General features: G+C 41.5%; 1 protein-coding gene across 1 annotated transcript in view; it reads left to right on the top strand.

Moving 5' to 3' along the window:
• KCNMB3 (potassium calcium-activated channel subfamily M regulatory beta subunit 3) overlaps positions 1–16587 on the top strand; it is a 64415-nt gene extending 47828 nt beyond the window's left edge. The window contains 4 exon segments of the mRNA XM_070243283.1: positions 9859–9920; positions 9923–10046; positions 13731–13929; positions 15117–16587. Of these exon segments, the coding sequence (XP_070099384.1) occupies positions 9859–9920; positions 9923–10046; positions 13731–13929; positions 15117–15515 (784 nt within the window). The 3' untranslated portion in view covers positions 15516–16587.
• The last annotated feature ends 201 nt before the right edge of the window (positions 16588–16788 follow it).

The following is a 16788-nucleotide window of genomic DNA, read 5'->3' as shown; positions in this document are numbered from 1 at the left end:
TCACACTGAAGGAAAAAGAAGCTAAGACTCTGTAAGTGTGTGGCACAGGTCATACTCCCTTGTTTGTTTTTTTTCTTGCAAAGAGAATGTAAGATCAGATATAGCTTTACTTTTGACAGTTTAAATTGTTGCTTGCATCAGCAAAGGCTACTCATACTGGGATGATGGTTCAGTTAGGGCTTTATTTATTCTCCTACATACAAATACACAGAGACATACAAAAAACGTAGGCTGTTGTATAGTTTTTAGATTGTTATAAGTGATTTGTGTGTCTCTAAATCTGAAAAGAGAGATATAGTTCTTATGAACATGGAGAATTTTAGCTACAAAAGAATTCTTAGCTGTAATAGGTGGTGAGTGATTGAGAGAATGTGAAAAAGAATGAGGAAGTAGTTTTTCCAATCTGGTGACAGGGAGAGACGGTTCTTTTTCCCTTGAGTAAAGCATCTGTTAAATGGAAAAGAAAATGAATGTGGACTCTGGAGCCAGGAATCCATGATGCCAGCATTTTGCAATAACATCTCCTTTCATCTACAGATCTCGCAACAGTTTATGGGCACTAATTAAGTTTCACCATACTCATACAACTCACACTGAGTTTTATTTCCTCCCTTTTTACTGAGGAAAACCAGGGCAAGGAATGTTTAAAAGGTTACAAGAAGTTACAAAGCTCAGATTTGAATTCAGTACCCAAAGCCTCTGGCCCATGGTGGGCTTGACAGTTGACGCATGGCTGATGTTTTGTGGGGCAGGAAGTGGTCTTCAGCAACCCTGAGAGGAAGGAGTAAGCTAGGAGCTCAGGGAGGCTCTAGGGGACCAGAGATCCTGCTGCACAGTGAAGACACGTGAACCTGGCATCTCTCACCACCACACTCCTTCTCTCTCAGCCTGCTGTGTTCCTGAATGGACACATTGGGATTGCAATTCACATCAACCCTCTAGGTTCCTGAGAGGCAGGCTGTGAGCTGTGAGTGGGGTATGTGGGTGTAGGGGACTTATTGTAGGGGCCAGAGGAGAGTCGTCTGGTATTGGTGGGCAGAGAGGCCAGTCAGTTACCAAGTGAAGGGGCACCAGGAGGAAAATCAAAGGGCAACAGGTTATGTCACTCCTTCTCCCTTGTCATCTTGGCCCCATTTAAAAAGGAGGAAGAAACAAAGCACAGGCTGGGTCTGAGATCAATCTCAGATGGCCAATGGTGACAGCTACACCTAAGACATAACCGGTCCCAGGCTTGTCCAGGACCCAAAATAAATCTGTCTAAGTTTATCAGAACTCTTGAATTCAGACTAAAAGGAATCTGAAATAACTCACTTTCTCTTTTCATACCCTCTTAAGATGAATTCTTAAAGATTGTGCATGAGCATTTTCACTTAAATGGAACTAGAATTAGAAGAGGGGAATGAAGGAAGCCCCAGTGGAGGCAGGTGCAAATCCTGGGTGCCAAGCAGGGATTTCACAGGCTCAAAAATTCCCATATTTCTGAGATTGAATCAAAGGCATAAAAATAGCAAATTATTCACTTCTTCAAAGAGAGTTACATCCCAAGTTGCAGGGGAATTTATTAGTACATCTAAATCTGAAAAAAAAAATTATTATATATTTATGAGGCTAAGTTATAAATAGAAGGCAGGAGAAAAAAAATTCTGGTTGCTAACAGTTTTTATTCCAAATTGCATCAGTTCATAAAAACCGAATCATTTACAAAGGATCTAATCCATAACTCTAATAGAAAAATAGTACAAATCAAAAGTATATAAGTATATATTTTTTATTAAACAATATTAAAATAGCTGCAAGTAACCATTAATGTAGTTATATATTCACGGATGTTTATAGATGACATTATGCTTACATTCTTGCTCACACCAACGTTTTGGAAAATGTTAATACCTTTGTTAAAAAACAAACAGCAAAAGTGGTCCATCTGACATCCTGTCATTCACATTTCAGTAAACTGTGATATACTGGTAATTGATGTTTGTGATTTGGGGGTTTAGAAAGATCCCCAAATGTCTTCTAGGTTATGAAAGAGAGATAAAATGATATTTGATAGTTTTAAAAAAATTTTTTGATATAGTTTTAATGGTGAGTTATTTTGTGGCGTTTGAAAACTAAATCTCTCAACTGGAACGTGCAATTAACCAGAAAAACCCATTCTCTAAGCTTGCACTCTGACAATTTGTGAAAAAGGAAATGTGGCCAGTGCAAAACATTTCCTCTTTTTCTAAACCTCGAACTGAGGACGTCCCTTACCAATTACGCAGGGTCTCTTGGGCCTTAGAACTTTCCACCAGGGTTTAGGTCTCTATGGCGATACACCAGGTTGCTGAAGCGGAACACAGGTGATGGGGTGGCAGCAGGTATTGGGCGAGCATGGGGAGAAGTTCTGGCTGCAGAAAACCAAGCAGGGTCTTCTTGAGCATCTAGGACCAACTGCTCCGCCTTGCCAGGGATCTGCAGAGCCACCAGCCCGGCCTGCCCCAACTTTTCACCTCTCCAGGAAAGCGGGCGCTGCATGCCACCAGGTGGCAGCTCTGCAGGCGCAGGTGCTTTTGATGGCTGCCTGTACCGGGGACTGGTGGCTTCCTCTGGGAGGCCACTTCCGTTGATGCTTGAGCTTCACTCTTCTCAAGCCCTCAGAGGCCATGACAGGTGAAAAGAGTCCATTTTGTCCAGCCCCGTGGTCTCATGCAGCCATTCAGCATCCCCGTTCAAATTACACTCCAGGATGGCCGGCACCGCCAGGGGAGGTAAGTCACCACCAGAATCTCGCAGCCTGTCATGGGCATCTCGCTGAACAGGTGGCTAGAAGAAGAGTGGCCATAACGCATTTGGGGTTGAGTCTGGTCTTCATCCTCTGAGGGTGCCCACCTGGCATGCCTCCTAGGGACCCCTGGAAGCTTTCCCAGCAACGCTGACATCAGATCAGGGGGTTGCATCCTTTTCTATTGGCTTCCTCCTCCAGGTTGCAAGTTCTTGGAGGCAAGGGACCTTTTTAAACTCACCTCTGGTTTCCCAGCACTATAACATGGCCCAACATACAGCTGGTGCTCAATAAGCATCTCTTGGGTGAATGAAGGAATGAGGAAATTACCACCAGCATTTGGTCCCACTGGTGAAGCCTGCCTGGGCCTTGGAGTCACAGGCGTGGGTTCAAATCCCAGCTCCACCACTTAACTAGCTGTAGGACTGTGGGCGAGTTACTTAACCTTTCTCTGCCTCATCCCTTTGTTGGTGAAATGGGGATTGTAATAGTCTCTGCATGCCTTAGCATACTCACTGTGTACTACTCTCTATACTAGTCCATTATACTCTACACATTTTAGCTATTGTTGCTAACCACCCACCTCTACTCCTTAAGAGGGGAAGTGAGATAGTTAGGCTATCTTGAGGACAGCTTTTCTCCCCAGGGGAATGCAAAGCAGAGGGGCTGAGAACCTTAAGTGAAGTGCACTCCTGCCTAATCCCCCTTCACCCGCCATTTGAGCAGTGGAGCAATCAGAAGTGGGTGCTGAAACTGAGAGAAGAGCAACGCCTGAGGGTGTTTGAGCAATGGGATATTAAAAGCTCCCAGCTTACTCCTAGAACCGGGACATTTCACAGCCAGGTTCCACAGTCGGTCTGGAAACCTTGGTGATTGGTAGTGGCTCAGGTGGACTTGGGAGCTGAGAAAGCGGAAACAGTAAAGATCGCAGCGGTCATCACATCACCCACTTCCATCCTCCTTTAACTACAATCATGGGTGTTCAAGAGAAAGAATGGAGAGTGAGAGAGAGGGGTTTGGACAGAGGTCGGGGTTGGAGGAGGAAGGAACAGACAGACTAAAGAGGAAAGAGAGGCAAAAACACTTCTCTCCTGGAAATGAACTAATGCTTTTGTGAAAAGACAATTAAAGTGAATCACTGTATGGCAGAAGATCAAATGACGAACATGCTGGGGAACGAGTTTCATTGCCCCGTTCAAAACATAATTAGCTGGATGTAAAGAGACCGTCGTGTTCTCCCCAAAGCAACACAGTATCCCATTTTCAGTTCTGAAATGCACAATTGGATTTTTGCTCTTTCCTCTTGCCGAACTCGATGAACCAGGTTGACTTTACTCAACCTCATTTGCTGTTTCAAAAGAAGTTGTTAAATAATTTTGTAATTAAAAAATAGAAGGGTAAAAATAATTACCCAAATCTCCTCCGCAACACAAACAAATTACAGGGAAATATTAATTTAACATCCCAATGCTTAGAAGTTACATACACGTGAAATGAGTGTCAGATGAATTATCAAGCTTTGATGAGCAGCAGAATCTTTCTAAGGAACACTTCTTGCACAAGGTACAGTGTTGGAGGGAGAGGCTGCTGGCTTCTGCAGGAACACTCAGAGGAGCGTGTTCAGGCTCTTTGAAACTGAGCTTGCCTCAGGCTAAGCCAGAAGGCGCCTGTAGCGATGCGTGGTAGTCAGAGCTGGTGGGAAAGTCAGTTGTGTCTGCAGGGGAGCAAAAGGAGGGGGTGGGTATTGCCTGACTATGAATAAAACATCTCCAGGTAAGACATTAGTTGGAAGTAGAGATTTATTGCTGGCAAAAAAGAATAAAAATGCTGTTCACCCATCTCACTGGCTAGAGAGCAAAATTAGATCATTCTTAAGTGCTTTGAGGTTCTTGGATGAAAGGTGCTCTTAAATACAGTACCACAAAGTTAATTACAGGGATGTTTATGGTCTCAGAAAACTGGAAGCAACTTAATATTCAACAATAAGGAAACGGTTAAAGAAATTATGGCACATCCAATTTCTGGAATATTATGTAGCCAATAGAAGGGTTACAAAGAATTGTTAATGACATGGGAAAGTGCTTATTAAGTTAAGTGAAAGAGACAAGACTAAAAAAAAACTATATCCGGTGTGATCTCATTCTATTTAAAAGAATATAGAGGAGGGGACTAACCCAGTAAGTGAACCGTAATTATCTGTAAGTAGTAGAATTGTGGGTGATTTTTGTTCTCGTCTCTCAACTGTTAACATATTTTCCAAGTTTCATAAAATGAGCAAACAAAAAGTATATTACTTTCACAAATTCTGTGACATTTTTTGAGGCTTTCTTGGTGGCTCAGTTTGTGGGTAGGTCTCACAAATCTTCCATATATATTTGAGAAGAATATATATTTTTCAGGGGATGGTATTCTATATTTTAATTTTAGATAAAGCTTGTCAATTGGTTTGCTCAAATTTATTTCCTTACTGATTCGTTTGGTTGAGCTATCAATTATGGAGGGAGTGTGTAAAAACATTTCATAATCTGATAGTGAATTTTGTCTGTTTCTCCCTATAGGGCAATGCTGTTAGGTACATACAAATTAGTACTGTTAGATCACACAGTTGAATTGAACCTTTGATCAATGTTATTACCTTCTTTACTTCTAATAAAGCTTTTTAACCTTAAGGTTCACATCAGCTTGCTTTTCGTTAGACTTTGCCTGACAAATTTCAGCCTTTCTATATCTGTGTGTTTAGATGTATCTTTTGTAAAAACATATATGTTTAAATCTAGTCTGACAATCTTTATCTTATAACTGGATCATTTAATCCATTTAGATTTATTGTAATTACTGATGTACTTGGGTTTATTCTGTTATGTTTTTGTGCTTTCTGTTTATCTTGTCTTTTCTGAGTTTTTTCCCTCTTCTTTCTTGCTTGACTTTTTTTTCCTTGCATTCTGTCTCCCTCTACTAGTTTGGAAGTTATATCACCTATTTGTACTCTTTTAGTGGATACTCCAGAAATTTGAGCATGCAGACCTGAACTTATCAAAGAGAAATCAGTGTCTTTATTTTCCCCTTGAAAAATATCAGGCATTTAGAACACGTTAACACTGTCACCCTCTTTAAGTTATGTGCTCTTGTCATGTATTTATCTTTTCTTTTAAACCTATAATAATAATTTTAATTATTTAAAAATTAAAATTAATTTATATTTAAATATTCAATTATTTAAATTTAATTATTATTATTATTTTATAAGGTAGATATCTTTACTTACCTATTTACCCCTGTAATTGCTCTTCATTTCCGGTTAAATCTCAGCTCTTTCATCTGGATTGTTTTGCCTCTGCCTGACGCAAATACTTGACCTTTTCCTTTACTGAGGGTCTGTTGATGGCAAACTCAGTTTTGTGTGTGTCTGAAGTGTCTTTATTTCATCCTTATTCTTGAGAGATTTTTGCAAGATATAGAGTTCTGTGATTACTTTCTCTCAGCTTATTGACACTATTCCTGTCTTCTGGCTTCCATTCTTCTTATAAAGAAGTAAGCTCTCAGCCTAACTGTCATTCCTTTGAAATTAATCTATCTTTTTCTTTTGCTGCTTTTAAGATTTTCTCTTGTCTTGCTGTCTGTGCAGTATCTCTGTGGTGTGTCTAGGTGTGGGTTTCTTTTTATTTTATCCCACTGGGCTTCTGGAATCTGCAGACTGGGTCCTCCTCAATTCTGAAATTTTATCATCTTTTTAAAATACTATTGCTTCTGACTTATTTCTCTCTCTTTTACTGGAACTATGAAGAGACTTCATGTTAGACCTTTTCAATTTATCTTCCGTGTTTCTTAACCTCTCTTCAGTATTTTCCATTAAAGAAATCTCTCTGTATTACACTCTGATGATTCTCCAGGTCCAGCTCTCTGTTTCCTAATGATCTTTTCAGATGTAGCTAATCTACTGTTAAATCTGTCCATTGAGTTTTTATCTCAATTATTTTATTTTTAATTTCTAGAAATTCTATTTGATTCTTTTTAATATCGGCTTGGTCATATTTTAGAGTCTTTTGCTCTTTCTGATATTTCCAATCCTTTCTTTATGTCTTCAAACATATTATAGATACATTTTTATATACTGTCCAATATCTGAAATTTTTTGTGGCTCTGATTCTGTTGTCTATTTTTTCTCACTCAAAGGCCGTTATTGTGTATTTCATGACTTTTGAGTAAGACACACACTGCTTGAAACTTTATAGGGTTCCTTTGAGGCCGAGGTTGCAAGGGAGCGCCTCCAGAGAAGATACGCATCTGCTTCTGCCAGCTGCGCAAGAGCACCACGTACCTGAGACAACAGTAAATGGATTCTTAGGTTAAGGTTTTTGGATTTTCCAGGTCATGTGAATTCAGGCTAAAACTCTCTTGAGGATCACCTTAAGGGTACAAAATCTCAGGGGAGATTGTAATTTTCCTCCTCTCCTCAGTGTTGAGGTTTGGGGAAGGCATTTTCCTTGTGGTCTCCTGTGGAGCTGTGTGTGGGAGGTGCTTATTTCTAGCTCATCCTTCTGCTGAGTGTGAGGTCCTCTGTGGTCCCGGTTCTAGCTGAGTGATATAGTAAATCCCATACCGTGGATAGGTCCTGGGCACTGTCTCCTGTTCCTGTGCCCTCCCCTCTAGACGTGCTCAAGGTCACCAAGTTCTGCAAATGCCCTCCAAGTAAAGTTTGCGTCAGTCCACTGTCCCCTCTGGGTTTCTACTTTCACAGACTCTTTGTCCTTTGAGCATTTCCAACTTTTTCCTAAGCTTTGACCGGAACTTTTAATTATCTGCAGTTAGAGTGGGTGTCCAGTCCACCGTGTGGTTGAGACAGAAGCCTATTCCTTTCACAATAATAAAAATATACCTGTGTATTCATTTTTAGCGATTATTTTATCTTATCCTTCCCCCCAAACGTGAAATAGCTTCTTCAGAAGGGATCTTTGAGGTTTTCAACTTTTCACAAAGCCCTGGAACAAAGTGGACAGAAATATTGGAAAGAGGGCCAGCCGGGTGGCGCAGCGGTTAAGATCACACGTTCCGCTTCTCAGCGGCCCGGGGTTCACCGGTGCGGATCCCGAGTGCGGACATGGCACCACTTGGCACACCATGCTGTGGTAGGCGTCCCACATATAAAGTAGAGGAAGATGGGCACGGATGTTAGCTCAGGGCCAGGCTTCCTCAGCAAAAGGCGGAGGACGGGCAGTAGTTAGCTCAGGGCTAATCGTCCTCAAAAAAAACAAAAAAATTAGAAAGAGAAAATGTAGTCTAGTAGACTACCAGGTCTGTCTTAATCCTAAATTAGATCAGAATCCAGTTATGCTAGTTTTGTATATCATAGAGTTATAATTGGGTATGTTAAATCGATACATTGGAAATGCCAGAGATGCCTCCTAATCAGCCTCTGCAGGCATGGCCTCCCTGGATACCTCATGATAAAACTCCAGGACACCTGACGGTATGAAGCGGCTGAAGTTCAGTTTCAGAACACGAGGGAAACTACAGGTATAGACTCTTGGAAACCTACACAATATCCAGACCTTACTTTAGGGCTAAAATTCTGTTCTTGATTAATCTATCATATTTGTTGAGAAATTACAAAACGTACTGGTTCAAATTTCATTAATTTTTTTTTCCCTGGCATTCTCTGAGGGTGGGATGATAGAGGGTGAGTAAAATACCAAAGGAGACTAAAAATTGCCAAACCGGGTCCTCAATTCCCCAAGTATTATTAGCCAAGGAGTGCTGCCATCTTCTGAGGTCAGTGCCTCCCAGTGCGGACTCCTGGAACATCCTGGATTGCCTGACATTCCCCTCACTCTCTTTGGAGTCCGAAGAGATTGCCAGGGAGCCAGGGAGAGGAAGGGGGAAGGATGTGGGATAAAGTATAAAACATGCTTTTGGAAGAAAACAGCTAGTAATTCCCTTGACAGGATTTTTGCTCGGCTTCAAAATTTAGTAAGCTTTTCACACAGCTTGATGGACCCTGAGTTTCTACCATTACAACTACATTTGTTTGGCTTAAGATTTTCTTAAGCCTCTTAAAATAGAAATCCCTCTGGGACTACTAATGCCTACTAAGCAGGGAAGAGCCAATCAGTGACATTGACCATAGGAAGCGGTGGGACTGTGGCAAGTTGGAGAAGACAGCCCTGTCCACAGAGGCAGCCTCTCCTTGGCTTGGCCAGCTGTTCGTACACAGGAATGTGGGCCTTGTGACTTTTTCAGAAGTCAGCAATCAGCATTTTAATGAGAAACTTCATGATTTTTAAAGTGTTAGCAACTAATCCCACATTTTTAAAAAACTACAGAGAAGGCCAAACAAAACATATCTGTGGGCTGGATACTGTCCATGGGTCACCAGTTAGCAACCTTTGTGTTGGACTTTGCTGTGCACTGGACACCCCATTGTGAAAGAATTTATCACCTCCTTTGCTGGAGCAGAGCAGAGAGAGGGAGAAGAAACGGAGGGCCGTTCTTGCAGAGCTGTGAGTGGACAGAGGGGAGGAGAAGTGGGGTGCGGGAAGGGGAGAGGGCAGGGCAGCCTTCTTTATTCTGAGTGGACTGGGCCATGGGCCAGAAAGCCCCATGGTAGACATACTGCCTTCCAACAGCTGGATGTGAAAGAACACGTGAAACCTACTATTTCAGGATGCTGTTAATTCCATATGTGAACTTTTTGAGTCATTCTTTCTATATGGAATTCATTAAAAAAATGTAGAAAATATTTTCAGGAGGAATGTGCAGTATCTCTGACAGATAAGTGAGTTCATAACACGTATTCATATAAAACAAATGAAAACTACTTATAGGTAATTCTTTTCTAGTCATTGATTAATGACTTCCATTGGGCAACATTCCTTAATATTGTTGGTTACTTTTTAGAAAAAATGTTATAATACATTGTTTTAGCTTGTTTAGAGGGACTTGTCACCAAGCCCTGAACGTGGGATCTCATTGTGTTGCATTGAACCTGCCCCAAACCCTCAGGTTAATAGGATCAGGCCTCCACCCCACATGGGTTCGTAAATGTCCCCACTTGCTTATGAGCTTATTGAAATATCTCCCTCCCATTTCCCCCAAAGGACAGCCTCTTCTGCCTCAGAGAGGAAGAGAAAGATACACAATGATGGAGACCCACCAGATGTGCAAAGAAGCTGCCGTCCAGTGCAGGAGAGGACCGAGCCATGCTGCTGGGGTTTACAATGATGGGCTTCTCAGTCCTCATGTTCTTCTTGCTTGGGATAACCATCCTAAAGCCTTTCATGCTCAGGTAAGAAACAGAGAAAGGAGACTCAGAATTTCCAGTGCAGATCAGACACAGGCACAGTCGGAGAGGGGGAGGCTGGCTTTGGTTTCTCCGGCCTTCCTTACCATTATCCAGGACACGCACGATAGACTCGCCTGTTCCTCTCTCAGTGCTGGGAGGCAGCTGGGTGGGCAGGAGGAGGTGGGAAGAAAGTGGAAGATGGTCCCTTGCTGCTCCTCCCCTCCAATCTCAAAAATACTTCCAACAACTAATCCACAAATTCAATATTCATGTAGGTAATAAATTCTTCCTTTAACAGCAGATATTCCAGAGAAGGGTTAATTTAAACCTTCTATAGGGGCATAATAAAAGTTTTTTTTGCTGAGTAGGATTCGCCTTGAGCTAACATCTGCTGCCAGTCTTCCTCTTTTTGTATGCAAGCCTCTGCCACAGCATGGCTGCTAACAGACGAGTGGTGTAGGTCCTGCCTGGGAACTGAACCCGGGCTGCCAAAGTAGAGTGCATCAAACTTAACCACTAGGCCACCAAGGCTGGCCCAGTAAAAGTTTCTTAAGTCTGAGTTTTTTGAGCTTGACAACACCTACCTGGCACATAGTAGTTGCTCAATAAGTATTAGTTTCCTTCCTTTTCTTTTAATTAGTTTCCTTATTAAAGACATGTAAAAACAGTTAACATTTATTAAATATATAGTATATTGCAAATATATACTATATTTTATCATATTTAAACCTACAGCAAACCCATGATGGAAGCATTATTTTATTATTCTAATTTTCATTTTATAAATGAGAAAGCTCAGAGAGGCCAAGTAACTTGTCCAAGGTCACATAGCCAGTAAAGAGTCTGCCTGTTATTCTGACATAAGACTCTTTGCCTCCTAATACTTTGGTGAAGTTTGCTGCAATGAGGAGGCTGGGTTTTGGTTAGGGTGAGGAGGAGCTGCTTAATTGGGAGGACGGCTCACACAACGTGGGGTAGTTTGGGGGAGGGCAGGACCGGGTAGGGGGAAAGCCAAAGAGCACCAGGAGGCCCAGGGGGAATGGGAAGAGGGAGGCCTAGGAGTTCAGGGAATAAAAGGGGTCATAGAAAAGGAAGTGGGTGCTCTGCTTTTGTTATTTATCAGATTCATCTCCCACGATTCCTGGGTTACCATTGTAAGGGCAATAATGGGGGGGGGGGGTCATCATCCACTACAGCACATAGTGCCACTAATTAGAAGGCTCCCAGGGGAATTTTCTCTTGGGTACTAGTACCAGGAGAATCTGTTCTGCTCCTGATCAACCAGCTTACTTTTATTCAATGGACACCAAGACTCTTGTATCTGGTTGTGTTTCCTTCATTGCTTTGGCTGCTAGGAAGCTCAGAGCCAAATTTGTGGCCCAGTTCGCATAACTATAAGGGATCTTATGGTCTACAGGTTACATGTTTGTATCTCATTCTTGACTTTATTCTAGCTTTCTATCTTCCTTTTTCTGTTACTCCATTTTCATATATATCTATATATCTATATCTACATCTGCATTACACTTATCTACATAAGTTGAATAAATATGTGACTCTGTGTGTGCGTTTGTGTGCAGGTCAGTTTAGTTTTAAAAACTGTGGTATATGTGGGATATTCTTTGAGGATACCTTCTGCAAGCTGGCACCAAACTTGTTCATATTTAAAATTTACTTTTCTAGGCATTTCTGGGAATTATTTGCTTAAAGTAATTGAATGCTTAGACGTGGTGAGTTCTCATCTCTCTCTTGCCTTGCGATCTTGTGCCATCAGAGAGTAGTTTTGCTCCACGGAAGATGACAGTGAAGAGGCTTGGGTAGTGCGTACCTATCTCCACTCCCGTAAACCCCCATCTCACGATCAAATGGTGCATTTTGTCTATTCATAGACAAATTGATACACAGTGGTATTGAAAGAACATGCTCATTTTTTCAGCCCTAAATACGTCCCTGGTTCCACCTGAAAGGCTCTGGCCTGGCCCTTGTGCATAGGAGAGAATGCCCCACCCTCTACTTGGGAGCTTTTGGAAATCTTCAAGGTTCAAGTCATACTCATTGTGGCACTTGGTTAGGATTTAGAGAGCTTACGTTCTAACTGAGATAAGCAGACAGCTCTAAATATTTTAAGATGCCTAGTCTAAATAAGTATAGAAATTAATTTTGTAAAAAAGCAGGCCAATGCTAAACCTGTGAAAAACCTTATTTTCCACTTTTTTTTTTTGGCTGAGGAAAATTGGTCCTGAGCTAACGTCTGTTGCCCGTCTTCATCTATTTTGTATGTGGGCTGCCTCCACAGCATGGCTTGATGAGCGACGTTTAGGTCTGTACCCAGGATCTGAACCTGTGAACTCCAAAGTGGAGCATGCTGAACTCAACCACTACTCCACGGGGCTGGCCTTCCCACTTTTGTATTTTTACTTGCCCAACATTTATTCTTCTAAGGCCATATCCAGTGATTTTTTTTATATCCTGGGACTTGAGATCATCATAAACTCAACTGCGTGTCTCAGGTTTGTTACATTAATAAAGAAAAATGATTACTTATGGTCAAAGATCTTAATGAGAGTGCAGTATGATGCCTTCAAACATTCTAACTTTAGAATTTGCTAATCTAACTTGTGTTTAGGGCACCAGGGAATAAACACAGGGACCCACCTAGATGTACGTGTGAGGGTACATGAGGAGCTGGGCCTGCATATTCAGTCAGAGCGTTTCCTCTCACCCTCATTGACTACGTCGGACTTGTCCTCCAATTACTTTATACGTGTACGTCCTTTATCTACATCACCACGAAGTCTTCAGGGGCAGGAAGTTTGTCCACCACTTCTCATTGCATCTTTGACTTTCTGTGTATGTGGTACATGTGCAAGTTCTCCAGGAACGTTTTCCAAGTAAAATTGAATTCAGTACAACACTTCTGGAGCCTCTACTATGCGAGGGGCCTTGTGCTTTATGCTTTGAGGAACATAAAGATGAACTGGATGTAGCTCTTGACCTCGAGGAACTTACTAATAGCAAAACACGGTAAGTTTTCTAATGAGACTGTCCTTGTATGGTTTGCATTTGCCTCTTTAAAGGGAAGTAGAGTGGGTGAATGGAATTGCACCTTGTTACCAGAGCTTTGGGAGGCTATGTTGACGAAGAGCGCTGTGGAAGGGTGGACTCCTTGCAAAGGACATCAGGACAAGCCAATGGTGCATCTTGAGATGATGATGCATGAGAGATGTAAGATTTCTGAGTGTGTGTGAATCTTGGTGGTTATAGTATTTAGGGTAATATTGCTCAAAGTATGGTTCTCCAAATACCTGCATCTTAAATACTATTAAATGTAGATTCCTGGGCCTCAGTTCAGATCAACCGAACCCGAATCTCTGGGCGTGAAGGTATAGAATAACGCATTTTAATAAATTCTTTATTCTAACACACTCAGGTGATTCTCAAGTTTGAAAACCATTGTTCTAAGGCTGGTGTAGTTCAGAAATATGTCAGGAGGGTCATAATTGAGCTGGAACTTCATGGTTTGCTGCTGTTCCTCCCCTTTCAATGTCCTCCATGCTCCCTAATCGTTCTGTGCCTTCTGTAACGGTCCTACATTACCTTGAAAAGACAAATGCCCCAGGTTACCACACTAGAGCTATAGAACTAAATTTTCTACAGGGTGAAAATAATTTTTTTTTCAAATTGAAGCACTCAGAGAGAAGAATCAAACTGCACCATCATCCACACGCATATCACAGATGACTGGATGGACTGTGGATTCCCCTGCGGTGTGGACCGCCGAGGCCAGGGCAAGTACCCGTGTCTCCAGGTATTGGTGAACCTCACCCATTCAGGACAGAAAGCTCTCCTACGTTATAACAAAGAGGCTGTCCAGATAAATTCCAAGGTAATGTAAAGTTCATGCAATTAAAGAGTTCTAATTACAGCAACCCTTCCTTGCCAGTCTGTCCCTAGCAGGGGGCAGGACTCAGGGCCATCTCTAGGGATAAATGTTTCCTTCCTGTGAATGATTTGACAGAGGTCAAATCAGGATAAATGAAGCTAAAAGCATTCTTGGAGGAAAAGTGGGGTACACAGAAAAGAGAGGAATTATCCCAATTTCACAGTTGGGTGTCTGGACTTTCTAGCCTGAGCCAATGAAACAGTATTTGTGGGCAGTCTTGCTTTTGAGGGTCCCACCCCCCCATCCTATCAAAAATGTTAAAATGTACTCGCAGTCCACCTTAAATCAAGCAAGTAATTTTCCTTATCAAAGAAATTTAAAGAATTATAATTTTGATTTTTTGTAAGTTACTCAACTGGTTCATATGATTTAAAGTGTACATTTACATCTAACTATAAAAGTTGAGCTGTATTACATTAGTTGACACGTTACATTTTGTTATCTTTACTTAAACACTAATTTCAATCTGATGACTTCTGTTTTCTCCTTTGGGTGGAATAATTTTTAAGGCCTTCAGCATTTTTGGAGGTGCTTTTACAATGCGTTGAGTGTCTAGTGGATATAATAATAAACTGCAAGCTTTTTTGAGAAAGTCACCAACTGCTAGAGCTCCCTCCTTTTCACTGTTTCTGCCTCCCAGGAACCAGAGCCCAGGTAGGGCCCCCTCTCTGTGGGCCTAGGGCAAAAGCCTCAATATGCCATCCTTTAGGGTAAGATCTTACTACAGGAAGTCACGACAGAGACAATGGAGGCATTAATAGGTATTGAAAGCACGTAGAGAACTCAATAAATATTCGTTGAATGGACAGATGGATTCATTGATTTACTGTCCAGAAAGAGACTGAGGACCTGCGTGTGGGGAAGAGCATGGTCTTTATGAAGCTGGTCCCTGCCTCTTCTGTATTTATTCTAAAAATTCCTCCCCACATCCTTGCTTAGTGCCTGGAAATGGCCATCTCACTCTGTGCCCTCCTACCATCCTTTCCCCTTAAGCTATGTCATAGGTTTCATCACCTTCTGAAACGGAAACCCCTAATAGCTTGAAGCTGTATTTCAGAAATAAAACTGTTGTTTAAGTGATCCCTGTTGGGAACAGTGCCCTCACCTTTCTTCCTCCTCCGTATTCCTAGTGCTTTCATACACCTAAGTGCCACCGGGAGAGGAATGATTTGCTCAGCAGGGCTCTGGACATAAAGGAATTCTTCGATCACAAAAATGGGACCCCCTTTTCGTGCTTCTACATTCCAGCCAGCCAATCCAAAGATGTCATTCTCATAAAAAAGTACGACCAAATGGTTATCTTCCACTGTTTATTTTGGCCTTCACTGACTCTACTAGGTGGCGCCCTGATTGTTGGCATGGTGAGGTTAACACAGCACCTGTCCCTACTCTGTGAAAAATACAGCGCTGCGCTCAGAGATGAGGCGGGTGGCCAAGTACCTCATATGGGACAGCATCCATTCAAACTGTGGAGTGCGGGGAGGAGCAAGGGAAGGAGCAGAGAAGTCTTAAGATGGGGACCAAATTAAAGTCCTGGCCTTCACATACCTGCAGTTTCTGCACTTGAGCACATACTTATAGCTGCTTGCAAACTGACCACGTAGAGGCAATTAAAGTTAAGTATGATATTTCATGTGGGAAAGAAATTTTTAAAAACCCCCTTATTGTGTATTCTATTTATTCTATAAATAAATACAAATTCACTGTCTTTTCTACTCCAAAGCTCTTTCTACAGGAACCAAGGAAGCATTTTCTTTGTTCCTTTGTGGCAAAATGAACTCAAGATAGTTGCGCTTTGTCTAATTTCAGCTCTAGCTAGAACGTGTCACTGTGGAAATGAACGTTGAGAGTATCTAACCTATGGAGCCCTGAACAACTAGCCTAGTTCTATGCAATGTAGTTCACATGAAGGCATTTCTCCAAAACATTCTTAGTGAAGAAGAGTTCATTCACCAAAGGAAGATGATAATCTGGTAATTTCAGAAATGTGGACCCACCGTTCTCCTTCATTCATGACAAAGGAAGGAAGCCACTGCCTAGAAAATTCACTAAGCTTAGAGTTATTTGTACTTAACCTCGTCATGTACCAGTAATTTTTCTTTCAGCAACATTTTTCTAGTTAATTATGCTTTCTGTAAGCTCATTTTATTCTTTGTGCACGTTCTGGTGGGAGTGGGAGAGATGGCTAGAAATGTGCGAAGTAGGGAGAAGCTGTAGTGGATGGAATTTAACCTGCATCTCAGATAATCCACATCGCAGAGAAGTCCCACAAGGATCGTCAGCAATTGTCTGTAATCAATGAATCAGCCAAGGTTATGAAATAATGAACGTCACAAGACTTTTCCAACAAATGATTTCCAGATTAAGCTGAACATATGAGGTGAAAACAGAGTTTGTTCTGAAAACCAATGTGCCTCAAAGTATGTTTAAAATTGTACTAAAAAATCGTACATCGTGGGCAATAGACAGACTTTTGAAGCAACTTTTATATGTAACCAAAACAGAAACTTTGATTCCAAGTCAATTTAATGCCTTTAGCAATTAATTTTGTCACAAATTACTTAAACTGAATAATTAAACAGAGCGATATTGACTCAAGTAGTAATGAACAATTTTGGTGTTTTTTTCTGTTTCCAGTGTGAAATAGTGGAGAGAACATGTGTCTTAGAGTAATATTTATTTGAATTTGTAGGCCATAATTAACTTTTCAGCTATGTATCCTTGGGCAGTTCAGCTAGCTGTTCAAGCCTCTCTCATCCAGAAAATGGGGATAATCTCTTCTTTCATGGGTTATTTTACAGA

The sequence above is a fragment of the Equus caballus genome, chromosome 19 (assembly GCF_041296265.1).
Source record: "Equus caballus isolate H_3958 breed thoroughbred chromosome 19, TB-T2T, whole genome shotgun sequence".
Lineage (NCBI taxonomy): Eukaryota > Metazoa > Chordata > Mammalia > Perissodactyla > Equidae > Equus > Equus caballus.
Note: the sequence above shows the minus strand (reverse complement) of the source record. Positions and strands in the feature narration are given on the sequence as shown.